Source organism: Pleurodeles waltl, chromosome 1_1 (genome assembly GCF_031143425.1).
Source record: "Pleurodeles waltl isolate 20211129_DDA chromosome 1_1, aPleWal1.hap1.20221129, whole genome shotgun sequence".
NCBI classification, from domain to species: domain Eukaryota; kingdom Metazoa; phylum Chordata; class Amphibia; order Caudata; family Salamandridae; genus Pleurodeles; species Pleurodeles waltl.
In genome coordinates, this window is record NC_090436.1 from 997,463,297 (window position 1) to 997,481,650 (window position 18,354).

General features: G+C 41.7%; 1 protein-coding gene across 1 annotated transcript in view; it reads left to right on the plus strand.

The window, feature by feature from the left end:
- The first annotated feature begins 6,797 nt into the window (after positions 1–6,797).
- RCHY1 (ring finger and CHY zinc finger domain containing 1) overlaps positions 6,798–18,354 on the plus strand; it is a 79,968-nt gene continuing 68,411 nt past the window's right edge. Inside the window, exon 1 of the mRNA XM_069230291.1 lies at positions 6,798–6,950. Coding sequence (XP_069086392.1) covers positions 6,888–6,950 — 63 coding nt within the window. The 5' untranslated portion in view covers positions 6,798–6,887. The remainder of the gene's footprint in view (positions 6,951–18,354) is intronic.

Genomic DNA, 18,354 nt, shown 5'->3' on the forward strand with positions numbered 1-18,354 from the left:
AAGTGAGCAGTGAGCACTGTTGCACCAATAGGGTCTTCGTTTGAGTGCAGTTTGGAAGTCAGTGACCCCATTTGGCAGGTAGCGCCTCCATGAAGATTGCTGCCATGCCCGCTGGGCCTTTGCCCTTGCACAGAGTGAAGTGGGTAACCCTGTATGCCAGGTGGGGCTGCAGTGAAGACTACTGCTGTACTGCTCAGGTCGTAGCCCATGTACAGCGTGATGACGGTGACCTCCTATGTGGGGGAGGGAGGCACTGGGAGAAGACAAGGAGCATGGGCTGGTCAAGACGACTGCAGTGAGGAGGAGGCCGTCATGGTGAACTGAGAAAGCCCAAGCACCAACTGAGGTCCAGTACCAGGCGCGTCTCCCCCACCCTCCCGTTGGGAGGATGCATGGAAACTCACTAGCATCGGAGAAGCATTGAGGACCCCCCTCCGGGCTGCTGCCTTCGCTGGACTGCATGTGATGAACTATAGGACACCAAACTGCTGCCCCTTCCGGACCACGTGTGAGGAACTTACCAAGGACAGCTGCTGAAGTTTCAGCACTTAGGAAGGGGCGTGCTTAGAGACTCCGGTTGTTCAGATTCTGCTAATGCTGGTAAGTTTGATTTATGGGCCACTACCATTGAGAACACTGTGGATGCTATTACTTCCATTATCAGGAAAGAATTATTGTCCATCATAACTGTTATCCTTCCATCCAGAAAACATCCAAAGTCCATGTATATATCTGTTCCCAGGGACTCATATGGGCCTTTTAACACCATCAGGGCAAAGCAAGGGCCATTTAGTCATCTGGCAGGCCCCCACCTTTCTCTCCACTGCTGCATCCATACATGGGAACCACACCTTGTTTCAGAAGTGGACCTTGGGCTTGTTAACCACTTGGTGTTCTTGGTGGGCTAGCTCATTCATAAAAATCATGTGGCACTACATCCTCAAGGAGGCCATCAACTAACACTGAGTTCACGTCTCACATTCCACAGCTGACTCATCATCATCAAAAAGCTTTGTTCGATTATTTAAAAACAATCATAAAAGCAGCACATAAATACATCACTGTCCAAAAAGAACAATTTCAATAAATTACACATGCAAAAGTCAGACCTCTTTGAAATATGAGGGTCCTGCGCTTGGAAACTGCAGATTGTAAAAAACTACCAACATTAAAACAAACCTGAATGTTAGGCAATGTTCTTAAAAAGTGCAAGCTTCATTTGACAAAATCCATACATATTAAGCACAGGTTTTAAAAACCTTTAAGTAAAATCGACATAATATTTACAAAAGAAGATAAAATGCTCTAGGGATTGCGCTGTAGTCTCATTACATGGATAAACAAGCACAGAACCAGTATCAAATTAGCCTAGGAGAAAACAAATAAGCTATCTAATGGTCCCTTGGCGAAACTTAGATAAAAGGGAGCATTCCCAGTGGTTCACAACCCAACTCAAGTATTGCTCAGAGTTGGGTGAGGTCTGTATGACTGCATAATCCTGCATGAGAGATTTAGGTGTCTACTTCTGTTCCCTGCATGTCCTTTTATGAGACATGAAAAAGCTTTTAACTTTGAGTACATCGGCCTTAGTGAGCGAGGCCGGAGAAACGGTATCCTCCCACCCAATTTCTTTAGCCATTAACCTCACATCGCTCAACCAGGGAATAACAGGCCGCTTTTCACAACTCAATCAGTAAAATTTCCCCATTGAGGGAGCAAGCCTCATTTGTTCAGAGGGCGATTCAAAGAACCTAAAGAGGGTGTGGTGTAATGGCTTGAGCTGCTGACTTCAGAGAGGGAGGAAACAGGTTTGAGTCTCTGCATCGGCTCAACATCCTGTGATTCTGAGCAAATCACTTAATCTCCCTGTGCCTACAACTCAGCGCCTTGAGACCCTTACAGGTGATTTGCTGTGCTTTACAGATCCTGTATTTAGCCAAAGAACAAGAGAGGCCACCTTAATCTGGTCAGTTACATATGGAATGACAAATTCATCATGTAGGAAAAAATTAGGAGTCAAAGGAGATAATCCCAAAAGACAACAGCAAAAGAAGTTCTCCTCCACCTGCATCGAGCCCAGGTTGTCTCATGGGATGCTCTTTTGTATCCCTATCCAGAACCACAGAAGGTACAGTGTCAGAGCATTTCATAGTAACCTTCCTGTCCACAGTTGTATTTTTCAAGTTTGGCTTGTACTTCGTGATTGGGCTTTCGGCAATGGGGCGACACCTCTTCTGATGCACCCTGGACAGGTTCAACAAAAAGCATTACCTCGTCCACCATGGAGACAACAGGCTCCTCTTGCTCAACCAGATTCTGAACCGAAATACCCCTCAAAGGATGATCCAAAGTGACCCCAAAAAGTGGGTGTTGGGTAGTTTCATGTAACTGTATGGATTAACGGCACCTGACACTCAAAAAGTTGGACCTGAAACTTTCGTTATCAACCCATTTGCTCCAATTGCTTCAATCCATCTTCTACCAACGGTTTAAGGTTAAATGGCACTGTGTGCCTGTGCCGGATGGTCACAAACCGGACTGTCTTATCAATGTGGAGCTTGATCGGCTCATTCTTAAAGCACCCTAGTCCTTTCAGTAGTTGCATGAAGTCTTCGATAATTTCATTTGTCTGTCTGTCCTGTGTCCTCCTCGCAAAGAAAACCAACTCTAGGTTCCCCATAGTGTGGCAACTGAGAAACGTTCCCTTCCCTCCCTGTTAACATCGAACTTGGCCTGCTTCTAAAGGTTCCTGCTGTTGATTGTCAAACCATAACATAAACAATCTACAGCGGTTGTTGCCTCCATAATCATATATTTAGATGCGGGTCAATTGTGATCAGGGACTTACAGATGGGTAATGTTTGAGGTCCACCACATTTAAAGATGCACATGTGTCTATGAGGATGGTTACCTGCTGGCCATCGATCTGAAGTGAACATGTGGGCTGTGGCATCCACCCCTCCAGTTCTGTCCTGCACACAAGATCAGTAAGACCTCTTTGTCCTCCTCATCATGTATGTGGAGCTCCTCACTTAGTGGGGTACATATGGTTTTCTTCTGGTTCCCATCCAGAAGCAGTTGTTGCAGGACCATGGAGAGTCCTTGTCACCCCTGTGTCTTGCGACTCCATTCTCCTCCTTGACACACGCTGGCTGAGTGGATGGGTTTACTGCACCTCAAGCACACCTTGCAATGTGCAGGGCATTTCTCTATTTAATGGTGTTCTAGCCTGCAGTTTCCGCACCAGGTCGAGGTATCAGTTGGTGTTCCTTCTGTCAGGGTCCAGGTATTACTTCTTTGTATAGCCTCCAATGTTTTTTCTTCATTCATATGCTATTGGGACTGCTCGCCTGAACGCCTCCTTTGGCTAGGACCATTTTTATCTCCCTTGCCCAGCTCTCTGATAGCTCATGGGACCTAGCCAGGTGAGGATATCCTCAAAGCGTTTGTTTGATTGTTGTAGAATGAGGTGCTACAGTACCACGGGCCTGCATCCTTTGATGATTTGCACCCTCACGTCTTTGATCTAGTCATCTTCAGTACAGGTGCTGGCTAATTTTCAAAGGCCTGCATAGCAACTCATAGACCTGCATAGCAACTTTCCAGCGTTTTACTCTTTCTGTCTGGCACACTTTGTACCACTCAAAATCTGGGTTGAGTTGGGGGGGTCAAAATGTGCATTGAGGGCCACAATTGCTGCATCAGTAATACTCATACCCTGTAGCAGGAGGGTTTTAAAAAGCTTGCTAATCTTGTTTCCAGAGAATTAAATAGTAACGATCTCGTGACGGTGTTTGTTTCTCTTCTGGCCCTGAAGTGATTGTTCAGCCAACTCACCCAGATTTTCTATTTGGGAGCAATGGTTGCCAGTTCTGCCAGTTCGCTGAAGGGTGGCAGGACTGTCAAGGAGATAAAACTCCTATGGCGGCGGGGTACTTGAGTTTGTGCTTGAGGTGCGGGTAGATCATCGGCCATGTTTCCTGTGCACTGTTGCCCTTGGTGTAGATGTTATGTTCCACTACATGTCCGTGTTGCTTTGGTGTGTTTGTTATTGTCACTTCCTCCTGCTGTTTCTTTTATTGTCCCATGTGCACCCTCTCTTTAACTGTTCTTTAAAGTGCTGGAGTATGTGTCTTGTACTGTGAAATGTATCTCTCTCTCACTTAAGAGTGGGCACTGCACTCGACGGTGTCCTCTGTGTATGCACAAATGATCAGGAATTGTGTGGTGCTCAAGTACACATGCTCGACATCTGCCGCCTCTGTATCACCCCGTTTTGCATGCAGTGGCAAGGCGGCGGATACCAGGGGGCACACCAAATTCTCTCTCTCATCTCTTCTCCGTACGCCGCTCAGCCCTCAAGTTAGGGCATCCAGCCTTCACCTGGCTAGCAACGTGTGGTCCCTGGCGTGCAGTCCATGCTCTTCACTACTGCACAAACCTGAACCAGCTGCCTTTAGTCTCCGTGTACCAGTTAGTAGGATGGTGGAGGTGTAACAGCATGCTGTGGGCCTCTGTGTACTGCTGCCTTAAGTACGCCTGCTTGCTGTGATCATACTGTTCATCTCTTCTTCCAGCAACGGATTCTCCGACACTCAGCATTCATGAGAGGCCATGTCGGTGTTTCACTGCATGAGGATGCCTTCATGTTGCCAGTGTTGAGCACGTGTTGCAGAAGGAGCTGGGCTACACATTAAACCATATACAATGCTGGTAGTGTGGGAGTGACCATGCGTGGTCGTCTTCCCATTTAACAACTCTACCCCACCAGGCCCTTGGGGTGCATAGTGCATGCACACAAATTAGAGTAAAGCAAGGTTTCTAAAGACAACTGTCTACAATCCTGAACTTCGCCCCTGCAGATCATAGATCTCAGGTGTGTTACCCTAATTAGATCAAATGCAGTAAAGCAAAACCCCGAATGTGTTACGGTATCATAGTGATTCTTAAACTTTTGACTTTGGGGGAGAGGGGAGGAAATCGATGAATACCTACTGGACACCACGGTCCGCACCTAACTGCAAAACAATACACAAAACGATAGAAACAAGTATACGTTAAAGAAACACATAAATTATTAAATATTTTAATACACAGATAATGGATACAAAACATGTATAGTTTAATAGGAAGCATGGAACGTATACAAATGTGGATTTATTTCTCAAAGATAAAGCAATTTGACTGATTCTAGCATATTGCTTTGTCTGTTTTTTATTCTAATGCAAAGATACTCAAAGTACGGCCTGCCCTCTCGACCTTGACATCTAGCCCCCTGGTGCACTCTGCTGCTCTTTACACTAATAGATGCTAACAATAAAAAAAAAGATGTTAAAGAAACAGGCAAGCATGTATTTAAAGCATTATTAGTGTTAAAAAAAAGACGGTAACTGTTAAGTCCTGCATCATTTATCTTTAGGAGCACCTTAATTTTAAAGTAATCTTGTAGCTAAGTGCAAACATATGATAAAGTTTCAAAATTCAAACAGTGTATTTAATTAACATGCAGAACCTTTTCACTTCAGTAAATCAGATTATATCAGCGGATTGAGAAGTATTATTTTTAAAGTTATCCTTTTCAAACATGAAGTTAGAAACATCAGTTCTTCCCCCTACCCTGACAATGCCAACAGTGAAATATGCCAAGTAGGTTGTTGTGTGCACCCTTTGGGTGACTTGGGTTCCTATTATACAAGTAAAACATTATAGGTTTTTTAAATCAAACATAGGAGACGTTTTTGTACAGCGGACATCATGAAGTCATGCATTTTTAGGTCCTGTTTATGTGCTAATGAAGGGAAGAGAAATAAAACTATTGCCTAGGATCACACAATTTGGTAAAGTGGGGAAACCGGGATTAATCCAAGGTTTTCTGGTTTATTTTGGGCAATTCAGCAACTACATGTATATGCTTTGTTTCATCTACACCCACCTTACAACCAATGCCCCCCTCCCCCCCCAATACCTCCACCCCAACCACACCCCGCTGACATCAATGCAGCCCTCTGACACATAACAGACCACATCTTTTGGCCCCTGGGAAAATGTTTGTGAGTACCCATGTTCTAATGCACCATATTTTTGTCTGGCGTAGTAGTGCTTTGATTAAGACCAACAGCTGACCATGCTACTGTTTGGTTCACTTGAACTACTCCCACGAATCAAGCTAAGGATACCAACTAAAATATTTGCTTGCAAAAAATTCCTTCACTCTTTTAAATTGTCCTTTACATTTATCTTATCTATATGCATATACTTTATGAATCTGTAATACTGATTAAATTTTAAAACGTCGCGGACCCCGGTTAAGAAAAGGAGCCACTAACCTATAACACAACGTTCAAGACTGAAACCAGTGTCCGTAGAGATCTGGTGGAATGTGGACTCCCAAGTTCCAGCTTTCCCGCCAACTATTAATTTTATGAAAGAGAAGCTGTTTTTTTCAACTAACCATGACCACCCTAAATCATCCCTCACTACAACACAAATGACAAATAAAATGTTAACCACTACACCCCACCAATCTTCCTATTAAAACAGTTCGCCAATGTTACAGTGAGCAGTTACCACCACCTAACGGCACAATAGAGAATTGCAGGTTTCTACGCCACAAGCTGGCATTTACCCCGTTTTCAGTTGCTTAATGTAAAACGCACCCTGATCTGCCATATGTAAAAGCGCGTCGAGTCCGTACCAGCATGAAATAAAATATGATTAAATAAGTTGTACACAAATCAACGCAGCACTAAAGTAAATCTCTCGCGATAACACCCATTCCCTTACGTAAGTGAAGAAGGAGGAGCTTTGTTGCTGTCCTCTAGCGTCTAGCGTGTCTAACAGACTCTCGAGAACGTCACGTCCAGTTCTAGAAAAAAGGGCCTTCTAGAATGGCGGCACCAGCAGACATCAGAGAAGGGTGCGAGCACTATAAGCGAGGCTGCCTGCTGAAAGTGAGTTATTGCACGCACAACATACTCCTTGCCTAAGCTGGTAAAAGAGCGCGTACTTCAGGGTATAGAGAATAAGGCGCACGGAAAAATGGCAGTGTTTTAAATGTCAATTTAAGAATGACCCAGTTTCGTGTTGCCTGACTTCAGCATGGCCGACATCCAGTTGAACATGGATGATGGATAGTTTACTGGTAACTGGCGCCCCCTAATGACCAGCTCTGGTTCCAGCCTGCCCATTGGTTCCCTATATGGAACTAGGTCATCCCATAGCTGCCAAATTTTCAGATTGTTTACCTGTGACATCTCTATGTTCCCGGCACGTGTATGAGTGATATTCTTTTGCCAAATTTGTGACGCTTTTTGTAGATAAAACCATGTAAAGAAGACCATGTGATGAGATAAATTTCCGAGATAACCCTTTTGAGCAATGGGATGTTCAAAAGAGCCATTGCAATTGCCTCAAAACCCCTGAAATGGAAGGCCAGAAATCGACCTCGTAGTTAATGCACTTTTTTTTAGAACTCTATGAGTAGTTTAGACACCCCTTGACTCATCATAAAATGACACAGAAGATTAAGGCACAATGTATAACATGGAGGTCATAGATTTATATTTTGTGCAGACAGCTCAGTGGGTTACTGCACTTGCCACAGTGAGTTTTGCGCTATCAGCAGGTTACAAGTTAAAATCCTTGTAATACAGCTCAGTGGGGTCTGACCTGGCATGGAGCTACATGAAAGCCTAATTGCATAAGTGTAGAATGTTACTCTTTTTTTCCACAGTCTTTCATTATGCTAAGGTTGGTGAGTAGCAATAAAGAGTTATGTCTAAGTGATGTACTCACATACACATTAATATACACTCACAAGCATATTCCCACACAGGTTTATGTATTAATTAGTTATAAATGATAAAAGTTAATAGCAAATTATTAGCTGTTCGAACCCATAAAGTGACAAATGCTTTTGCCCCAGTAAACAGACCAACCTACATACTGTTGATACTTTTGTGGTTAAGCACATATCTCACTTCCAAGTGTCACATATCATGGACTACACAGGAGCACAACTACCCATGTCATTTGCAGCATGCAAAAAACACAGTTACATTTTCCTAGCTGATCAATTTTATAGACCAGTTTAAAAAAACATATTGACCACGGGGCTGAGATACAGAATGTTAATAATCTGTGTGAAACCCTGTCTGTAACGTTACAAATTGCTTTAGTTGTAGTCCTTTCTAACTCCAACAGCCTCTGAATAATCGAAATGCCCGCATTTGCTGCCACTGTGCACAACAATTTTCATACCTTCCTGTTTCACAGCAACCAGGCAACAGGGTTGCATTGGTTATTTTATAAGGCATCTGACACACATAACAAATAAGGAACAAAATAGGCATCTAGCCTCCAAATCAAAACTAACAGCAGAAGGATACAACACTGGTGCGTGTGCAATGAATGAAAATCTAGGGCATTTCACTTCTCAGTTATAAACAGGTACCTGTACTTCGATATTTGTGTTTCATGAACAAGAGAAGAAGCTATCATTTTCAGAAAGATAAGAGAAAGGGTTTGAAAAACAATGCACGCATACTTGTGTTTTAGAGCTGACCTCTTCCAGGGCTGCAGATTTCACACTATCATTGTAGAAAGTGCGAGCATGATCATCTTCACCTCACATCAGAGCAGCACCTTGGCGGGATGGAATTTCACAAGAGGGGAAAACAGATGCGAAGTAAACAAGCTGGGCCCAGGCTGAGATGAAACCAGTTACCTCTTACCCACCCTGGGCCTGGCTTGCACTGCCTGGGAAACACAGTAGAGAAGCGTCTCTGGCTGTTCAACTGAGAACAAACTAAAGCGTCTCAAGTAATTTTCTCTGAAAGGCGCTTCAAAAAGTGTGAAGTTACTTACATTTTACTGCGGTAATGTGGAGGCCAACACTAGAATAAGTTACCCTAACCCCTGATGCGTGGCACTTGGCAGGGCTGTAATCCTCTGATACACTTAAAATAATTGAGAAATATGTTGTGTGTATCATGGCGAGTCTTCACTAGGTAAACAACTTTGAACATACAGTTCTTTCATCTAAAATAATGTGTCCCGTTGTATATACCGAAGAACACGGTGCCCTCAGAAGCTCTTTGGTGCCCTCAGCAGCATCTCAGAGAGTGGTGTAAAATGATCTGGAAATAGCATTTTTGTTTTCTATAACGTTTATCTACCCACCTATGGGACACCCTACTCGCATGATTAGCAAACCGCATCGTGTATAGTGTGGTTGGTAGGATGTTGTCTTAGTTTTGAGGTGGTTTAGGCGAAGGTCTTCAGACAAGAATCTGGAGCCACTGTTGCAAGGGGGATAAAGCCTTAACTGCAACTATCAGGATATTGATGCAATAATTAGGATGTGGAGGCACATGGCACATGCTGAGGCATTTTGCGCATGTGGAGAAATTAGAAGATGTTTTTGTGAGCTAGAAGCCCTGTAGCACATTTTTAGACTTTAATTCTAAACCCACCCTGCTCTAAATCAGGCTGACCTATACATAACCCTTGGCTAGAGAATGTATACCAGGGTAAGAAGCATCGGATTATTCACTCTCAACTTTACTTCTATTTTACAGCAGTCATGTTACAGTAAACATTTGACAACATTGTAGATCACAAACTACTGTAACAATAAAACAAAAGAAACTGCAAGTCCCATTAGACCTGTTGTAATTTATCACAAGTAATGTTTTGTATAAAATGTAGATTCTCTATTTCCCCGTTCCTTGCATTTTGTACACGCCTGCCTGTAGGGGTCCAAGTGTACCATTCCATTTCTCCCCCATTTTCCCCTTGTCTTCCCAGTTGGTTCTTACCAGTATTCTATAACCGTTGCTGTGACAGTTGACAGCTGTGAGAAGAAATGTTTGCTATCCGTTGTGGCTGGAGGCAGTTGTTAATTCATCTTGCCAATAAATTATTACTTAAAGAACATTAATGGAACTAAGGAGCCTTCATAATACTGGTGACTAATTGCTGGTGGGGGACAGCAGTCACGGCCTCCTCCCTTAAAATTTATAGCCACTCTTCTTCAAGTCACTTGTCACAGACCGACGCTGGAAAAAACAAACAGGAGATCGAGAATAATTTCCCTGTGGTGAGCGGAACTTTCAGTCTGGGAATAATTTGAGGAAATACTGTCTGTTTCTACTTTTAACCTGTCACGCTGTCTGACGCAGTTTATTATAAAATATACTCTCAGCATAAAGACTTGAACAACCAAACCGAACCATTCAAGGGGTTTGGCTAAATATACTGAGTACCAAATGACAATTAATACTATCTAGCGCTGCTTATGCTTCAGCACGTATTTTTTAACATATAAGTACCGGCAAGTTTATATTTAACTTCAGAATTTCCGCTGTACTTTTTTCATATACAGCCTGTCAGAGCAGCAATTAAGTAAAATATTTTTAGCCCTTTGTTGGCAACAAAAAGGGAGCTTTATTAACCTTGCACTATAATCAGATCTGACAGGCACAGCTGATAAATGTGTCTTTCAAGGCTAAAATAAACTAATGATACGCACTGCATTTCTCAACCGATTTTTAAGATTATAAACAAAATGATATTCAGCTCAACTCTACGAGCACAGACAAACCACACTCGGACAGAAACTACTGATTTGAATGATTGCCTCTCAACATATAATTAAAAGAAAAAGGCTCTTGTAAAACTTGTGGATCCATCCAAGAATATTTATATCTGTATGCTAACAGGCATAGCTTTAAAATAGCCTGTCGCTGTTATCACCAATTCGCATTTCTAGAAAGAAATCCTTCATTTCCCTCACGTTGTGACTGGAATCACTTCAGTTTTTGGAATCTTACATTGCAACTGAAATCTTTTTCTTTGTACGTCTGATTGGAGTGAAGGGGCAAGGAAAGCCGGCCCCTCCTGCAGGAAACTAGAGAGTAAAGACTAGAGCGCACACCTCAAAAAACCCTAACAAAATATAGCACCATCTTTGATTTAGTACTATTGAGAGCCAGCACATAGTCGTCACGCTGATGGGCACAGCTCATCAGTTGTTATTCTGTCTGCTTTAAGAGAAGCCTGTCACGCTGATGGGCACAGCTGTCAAGCCTTCCTGACCAAATCTGAATCTCATGTACGTTCACTGGTAGACACAGCTCTTTTCTGCGTATTTGCTCTATTGCGTAGAGAGGCTAATGACACAGCCTCAATATCCAATATCTGTGCTGGCTTGATATTCTGTATCTACACGCTGATGAGAACAGCTTCTTCATTAGTGTCTTCTAACCACTTCTGAAGAAGCCTGACACGCTGACGGACACAGCTTATTTTAACATGTTATAGTAGTTATTAAATACATTCGCTTATGGCATAAGTTTACTCTGTCTAGTCCCTCCCATTTAAAAAGAATATATGTTGGCTGAGGGCACAGCTCAACAATGAACTCCTCCATTGTTATAGTAACATATTGTCGATGATTTTATATGCCTTTCTCTCCTGATGTTAACAGTGAACTTTAAACATTTACGAATATACAGGGAGTGCAGAATTATTAGGCAAATTAGTATTTTGACCACATCATCCTCTTTATGCATGTTGTCTTACTCCAAGCTGTATAGGCTCGAAAGCCTACTACCAATTAAGCATATTAGGTGATATGCATCTCTGTAATGAGAAGGGGTGTGGTCTAATGACATCAACACCCTATATCAGGTGTGCATAATTATTAGGCAACTTCCTTTCCTTTGGCAAAATGGGTCAAAAGAAGGACTTGACAGGCTCAGAAAAGTCCAAAATAGTGAGATATCTTGCAGAGGGATGCAGCACTCTTAAAATTGCAAAGCTTCTGAAGCGTGATCATCGAACAATCAAGCGTTTCATTCAAAATAGTCAACAGGGTCGCAAGAAGCGTGTGGAAAAACCAAGGCGCAAAATAACTGCCCATGAACTGAGAAAAGTCAAGCGTGCAGCTGCCACGATGCCACTTGCCACCAGTTTGGCCCTATTTCAGAGCTGCAACATCACTGGAGTGCCCAAAAGCACAAGGTGTGCAATACTCGGAGACATGGCCAAGGTAAGAAAGGCTGAAAGACGACCACCACTGAACAAGACACACAAGCTGAAACGTCAAGACTGGGCCAAGAAATATCTCAAGACTGATTTTTCTAAGGTTTTATGGACTGATGAAATGAGAGTGAGTCTTGATGGGCCAGATGGATGGGCCCGTGGCTGGATTGGTAAAGGGCAGAGAGCTCCAGTCCGACTCAGACGCCAGCAAGGTGGAGGTGGAGTACTGGTTTGGGCTGGTATCATCAAAGATGAGCTTGTGGGGCCTTTTCGGGTTGAGGATGGAGTCAAGCTCAACTCCCAGTCCTACTGCCAGTTCCTGGAAGACACCTTCTTCAAGCAGTGGTACAGGAAGAAGCCTGCATCCTTCAAGAAAAACATGATTTTCATGCAGGACAATGCTCCATCACACGCGTCCATGTACTCCACAGCGTGGCTGGCAAGAAAGGGTATAAAAGAAGGAAATCTAATGACATGGCCTCCTTGTTCACCTGATCTGAACCCCATTGAGAACCTGTGGTCCATCATCAAATGTGAGATTTACAAGGAGGGAAAACAGTACACCTCTCTGAACAGTGTCTGGGAGGCTGTGGTTGCTGCTGCACGCAATGTTGATGGTGAACAGATCAAAACACTGACAGAATCCATGGATGGCAGGCTTTTGAGTGTCCTTGCAAAGAAAGGTGGCTATATTGGTCACTGATTTGTTTTTGTTTTGTTTTTGAATGTCAGAAATGTATATTTGTGAATGTTGAGATGTTATATTGGTTTCACTGGTAATGAAAAATAATTGAAATGGGTATATATATTTTTTTGTTAAGTTGCCTAATAATTATGCACAGTGATAGTCACCTGCACACACAGATATCCCCCTAACATAGCTAAAACTAAAAACTACTTCCAAAAATATTCAGTTTTGATATTAATGAGTTTTTTGGGTTCATTGAGAACATGGTTGTTGTTCAATAATAAAATTAATCCTCAAAAATACAACTTGCCTAATAATTCTGCACTCCCTGTATGCCAGTGATAACAATATACTCACAGCAAAGAATTAGTATCTGTTTACTTTATACATGGCAGCGACAAATATGTCTCAACCCCCACCCTTTTTGGATGAAGCAGGCGAACAACCATACCCTGGAAGGAATGGGAGAAAATATTCATCTCATATCTGATAGCAATAGGAGGAGAAACATTCTCTCCCTTAAGGAAACAACACATATTACTTCAAAACTTAGGTATTCAAGGAAGAAAGGTTTTTGAGAATCTGACAGATCCTGAAAGTGAGGATGAAGATTCAGATAGCCAAGCAGATGTTTACTATAAAACTTCCAACTAATTAGAGAAACATTTTGGTCAAAGAATAAACATCGTATTAGAAAGGCACAAGTTGTTTTGCAGAATACAAGGAAAACAGAGAAAAGTTCTAGCTACATTGCTGTGTTAAGAGGTTTGGCTGGTATATGTGACTTTGGCCCATTGTGTGATTCCTTAATTAGAGACCAGCTAGTTCATTGCTCGAACAACCACAAGATTCAAGAAAAACTATTAGCAGGGAATCCAGACTTAAAGGAAGCAGTAGAAATGGCTAAAAGTATAGAACACACAGAAGAGTGCATTTGAGAAATGAAACAAAAGAACAATTCAGACACTATCCCCTTAGTGAAAGATCACCAAGGGAAAGAAGTACTAGACGTAGGAGAAAGGAAGAAAATCCCAGATTCTCTCAATAAAAAAAAGTTTGAAGAAGAGAGAAAAGACAAATTAAAATGTTTTTGCTTTGGGAAATTTTAATCATTTAGCCAACAATATCAATTGTCCTGCACGTTCTGTAGGAAATGCAATAAGTGAGGGCATTATACTAGACTATGTAAAAACCTAAAAGATGAAAGAAAAAGTGTGCATGTTGTGGGAGATGTGGGGGAATGTACTAACAAATATGTTTTCCAAGTGGTAAGTGAAGTATCTACTACTGGGAGTAGTTATCCCACTTGTGACGTAGTGTTGGATGGGGTATTGTTCAAAATGTATGCTGACTCATGCTCCCACTACACATTGGTCAATTACAACAATTTTCAAGAGAAATTTAAGGACAAAACTTATGTTATCCTACAGCCTGATGTAGAGCCTGGGGGGGGTACAACAAGGATCCCATACCATTAGTAGGAATGGTGAATATGAATATAACCTTTAAAGACTGTTCCACTGCAGGAAAGATCTATCTAACAAAAAAAGGATCTAATTTATCAGGTTAGGCTCACCAAAAAGCTTTAGGAATCAAACTTGATCCTAACAGCCAAGAACCTGTGTTATCAATTGTGGAAGAAAGAGAGAACTCAGGATGGTATGAGAAACTATGTGAAGAGTTCTCTGAAGTATTTGATGCTGATTTAGGCCATCTAAAAAATTTCCAACATAAAATCAAACTAAAAAACAACGCAGTACCAGCAATACATAAGGTAAGACCAATTCCCCATTCAATGCGTGGCCCTTTACAAGAGGAATTGGATAAACTGGTCAAGGAGAAATTCATATAACCTATAGAAAGTTCCTTAAGGCTAGCTGCAATTGTAGTCACCCAGAAGTCTGGAAGGAGTCTTCGTCTCTGTGTCGACTTAAGAGAGTTCAATACAAATGTTTGGTTGGATAGATTTCCCCTGCCCAGAATAAATGAAATGATCAGCATAATTGGAGAGGCAAACCATTTTAGCGTAATCAGTCTCTCCTCAGCATACCACCAAATAGAGTTACACAAAGATTCAAAATCCTTTACCTCATTTCTAACTGCATTCGGAGCGTACAGGTACTGCAGAATGCCCTTCGGTCTTGCTTCAGCAGTTGCAGTGTTCCAGAGAGTTATGTAATTTTTTTTAGAGGGGATAAAGAATGTTTTATGCTTCCAAGATTACATACTTATATATGGCAATTCTACAACTAATCATGACAACTCATTAAGGGAAGTTCTGTCAGCACTCAAAAAAGCAAGTCTAACCATAAGAAAAGACAAATGCCAGTTGGGAGTCCAATCAGTAGATTACCTAGGACATACGATTTCCAAACATGGTAGTAAACCTAAAATTGATTTAGTCAACGCTGTAAAAGATGATCCTCCTCCAACAAACAAGGAGGAATTAAAATCCTTTGTAGGGTTAGTTGAATACATGACTAAATTAATCAAGAATTTTGCAGATATTACTGCACCATTAAGAGCCCTCTTAAAAAAGTACTCATTTCAAACGGGATGGGGAATGCCATGAAGCCTTTGAGTCTATCAAAAAAGTCATGGTTTAGTGCCCCTTCCTTGGGAAATTGTGACACCAGACTTAAAACCATACTAACCACTGACACCAGTGGGAAAGGAATTGGAGCATCCCTGACTCAAATGGTGGAAGGCGAGGAAAAAATCATAGTGTTTGCTTCCAGAGCATTAAAAGATGCGGAATGTAATTACTCCACAGTAGAGCGTGAAGCACTTGCATGTACTTGGGCTACTTCACACTTTAAATACTTCCTTTGGGGATTACCATTTACTGTACGCACTGACCATAAGCCTCTGATTTTATATATTTTCAATGAAGGGGAGGGAGACCACTACTCCTCGAATAGCTAAATGGCTCATAGGTATGGAAGGTTATAATTTAAAAATCGAATATGTTCCTGATATAAAAAACTCTAAAGCGGATTGTCTATCCGGGCTACTGTGTGTAAAGGAGGAGGAAAATGCAAATAAATCTGAAGAGCCTGTATTAATGATTGATATCCCTAGCATTACAAGGGAGGAGTGGAACATTTGCATGGAAAACAATCCTACTCTATTAAATGTGAAGGTAAAGATAGTCCAAGGATGGCCCCCAAGGTCTAATAACCTAGATCAGGTCCTTAAACATTGTTGGGCTGTAAGACAAGAATTAAGTATTGTTGATGACAAAGTCATGACAGGGGAAAGGATAATACCACCTAAGGGCTTGTGGGATAGGATTATGGATTTGGCCCATGAAGGTCACTTAGGTAGAAACATTTCCAATGCTAAAGTCAGGGCCACGTACTGGTTCCCGAGCATGGACCAAATTGTGGAAAATAAAGTCAAGGATTGTTTGACCTATGCCATGAGCGACAAAAGCAAGAATACCAAATGCGCACCACTATCCCCCGCGAGTGTGCCATTCAAACCTTCGGATGAACTTGGTCTCAACATTATTGGTCCATTAAAACTTTCCATGTGGGCTGGTATATGTATGTTGGTACTGGTAGATTATCACTCTCACTGGATCACCATCAGAGTAGTTAGCAGCATCACAACTCAATCGCTGGTGAATTTCTTAACCAATACATTCATGACAGAAGGTGCGCCTAGCACTTAAGTAACAGACAACGGTGTCCAATTAACTTCTGAAGAAATGCATGAGTTCTTACAAAGATTATTGATCATACATCACAAAACAGCATTGTATTGCCCTAGAGCAAATGGGTTGGTGGAATACATCAATCATATGATCAAAGAGTGTATCCAAACCGCACACATATCAAGGAGTCCTCCTGATAAAGCACTTCAAAAAATGATTTTGTCCTATCACACAAACCCTAATTCAGTTGCCAATGTATCACCCTTCTTAGCACTCAAAGGGAGGTTACCTGGCACCAAATTGACCCCCAACTGGCTCGGTGGAGGAGAGCCTAAGTGGGTTCATAGAGATAAAATGAAGAATCAAGTCAAAAGACATCAGGAATGGTACAAGAAAAGAAATGACCAAAAACATGGTTCCAAGTCAGGAAGATGTAATGTTTGCGAGCGGGTAATGGTGAAACTACCAGAGATATGCCAAGGGTGTGAATCTAGATTTTCCAAACCTATAAAAATAACAGAGGTGAAGAAAAATGTAGTAACATTAGAGGATGGCAGAACTTGGAGCATGGACAGATTAACACCTCATTGTCCAACTCAGAAGTATTCATGTATGGATGGAAAGTCAAATGATGTTTTGAAATATGATGGAAATAATCGCAGAGCTAGGGTTCGTGCAGTTCCTGTCTGGCACAAAGATTACATGCTCACTTGATTTCCCAACAGGGCATTGCCTTCATACAATCTATATATGTCTTCTATGGGAAGGAGGAGTGTTGTAATTTATCACAAGTAATGTTTTGTATATAATGTACATTCTCTATTTCCCTGTTCCTTTCATTTTTTTCACGCCTGCCCGTAGGGATCCAAGTGTACCATTCCATTCCTCCCCCATTTTCCCCTTGTCTGCCCAGTTGGTTCCTACCAGCATTCTATCACCATTGCTGTGACAGTTGACAGCTGTGAGGAGAAATGCTTGCTATCGGTTGCTGCTGGAGGCTGTTGTTAATTCATCTTGCCAATAAATTATTACTTAAAGAACATTAACAGAACTAAGGAGTATTTATAATAAGACCCAACAGTCTGTAGTAAATCAACACTTAGAAGTACATTTGAAAACATGCTTGACCACATAAGAACCACCTCATTTGGTGCCTTGAGGCCGTGTTAAGTACACTTTTGCGTTATACTTTCATTATGTGAAATATCAAACTTTTGTCTTTAAACAATTTTCTTGCAGGTTTTCTAATTGTATTTGGCACCATGTATTACTATTTCTCCTTGTAGTCACTGCTCACGTCACAACAGGCTTTCTTTTTTTTTTTTTTTTACTGGGTTTTTACACTGCTACCATTTTGATCTTCTGAAGTACTCCCACGGAGACAGAGTCTTCATCAAAAGCATGCCTCTATCATTGCCATTCCATTTCTCCTTGTGTGCGTGCCTAAATTGGCTTTAATTCATCTCCCTCACAAGCTTTGACGGTTTATGGAGCAGTTGCGTCCGTGCGCTTATCAGAGCATACCATTACCTGCCTTTGACTCACCTACTCGCCTTTATACTCACCATTGGCATTCTTTGCCCTGTCCACAGAACAGGGCTTTGGGCCAATTTCCTATTTCTCATTTCCCCTTTTATAGTAAACATGCCTCTTGGGAGAGGCTTAGGGTTGTTTTGTCCCTCATTAACCCTTACCTCAACGTTCCAGTGTTCAAAACACAGATGCCCAGGTTTAAAAGAGTTCATGATTGGAAAACAAATAATTTACAGCATTGGCAATAGGAGCAAGTGCATTTGACCTGTACTAGCTTCTATCTCGCTGCCGGGTGCTCTCCTTCATTTTACATATTTTTCCTGTGGTATTGGTGAGTTGGCCATTTATATACATATTCTATGGTGAAAAGAGTAAAAATGTTACCACTATTGGTGGCTTAAATTGATACTGCCAGAACAAATACTGCCTA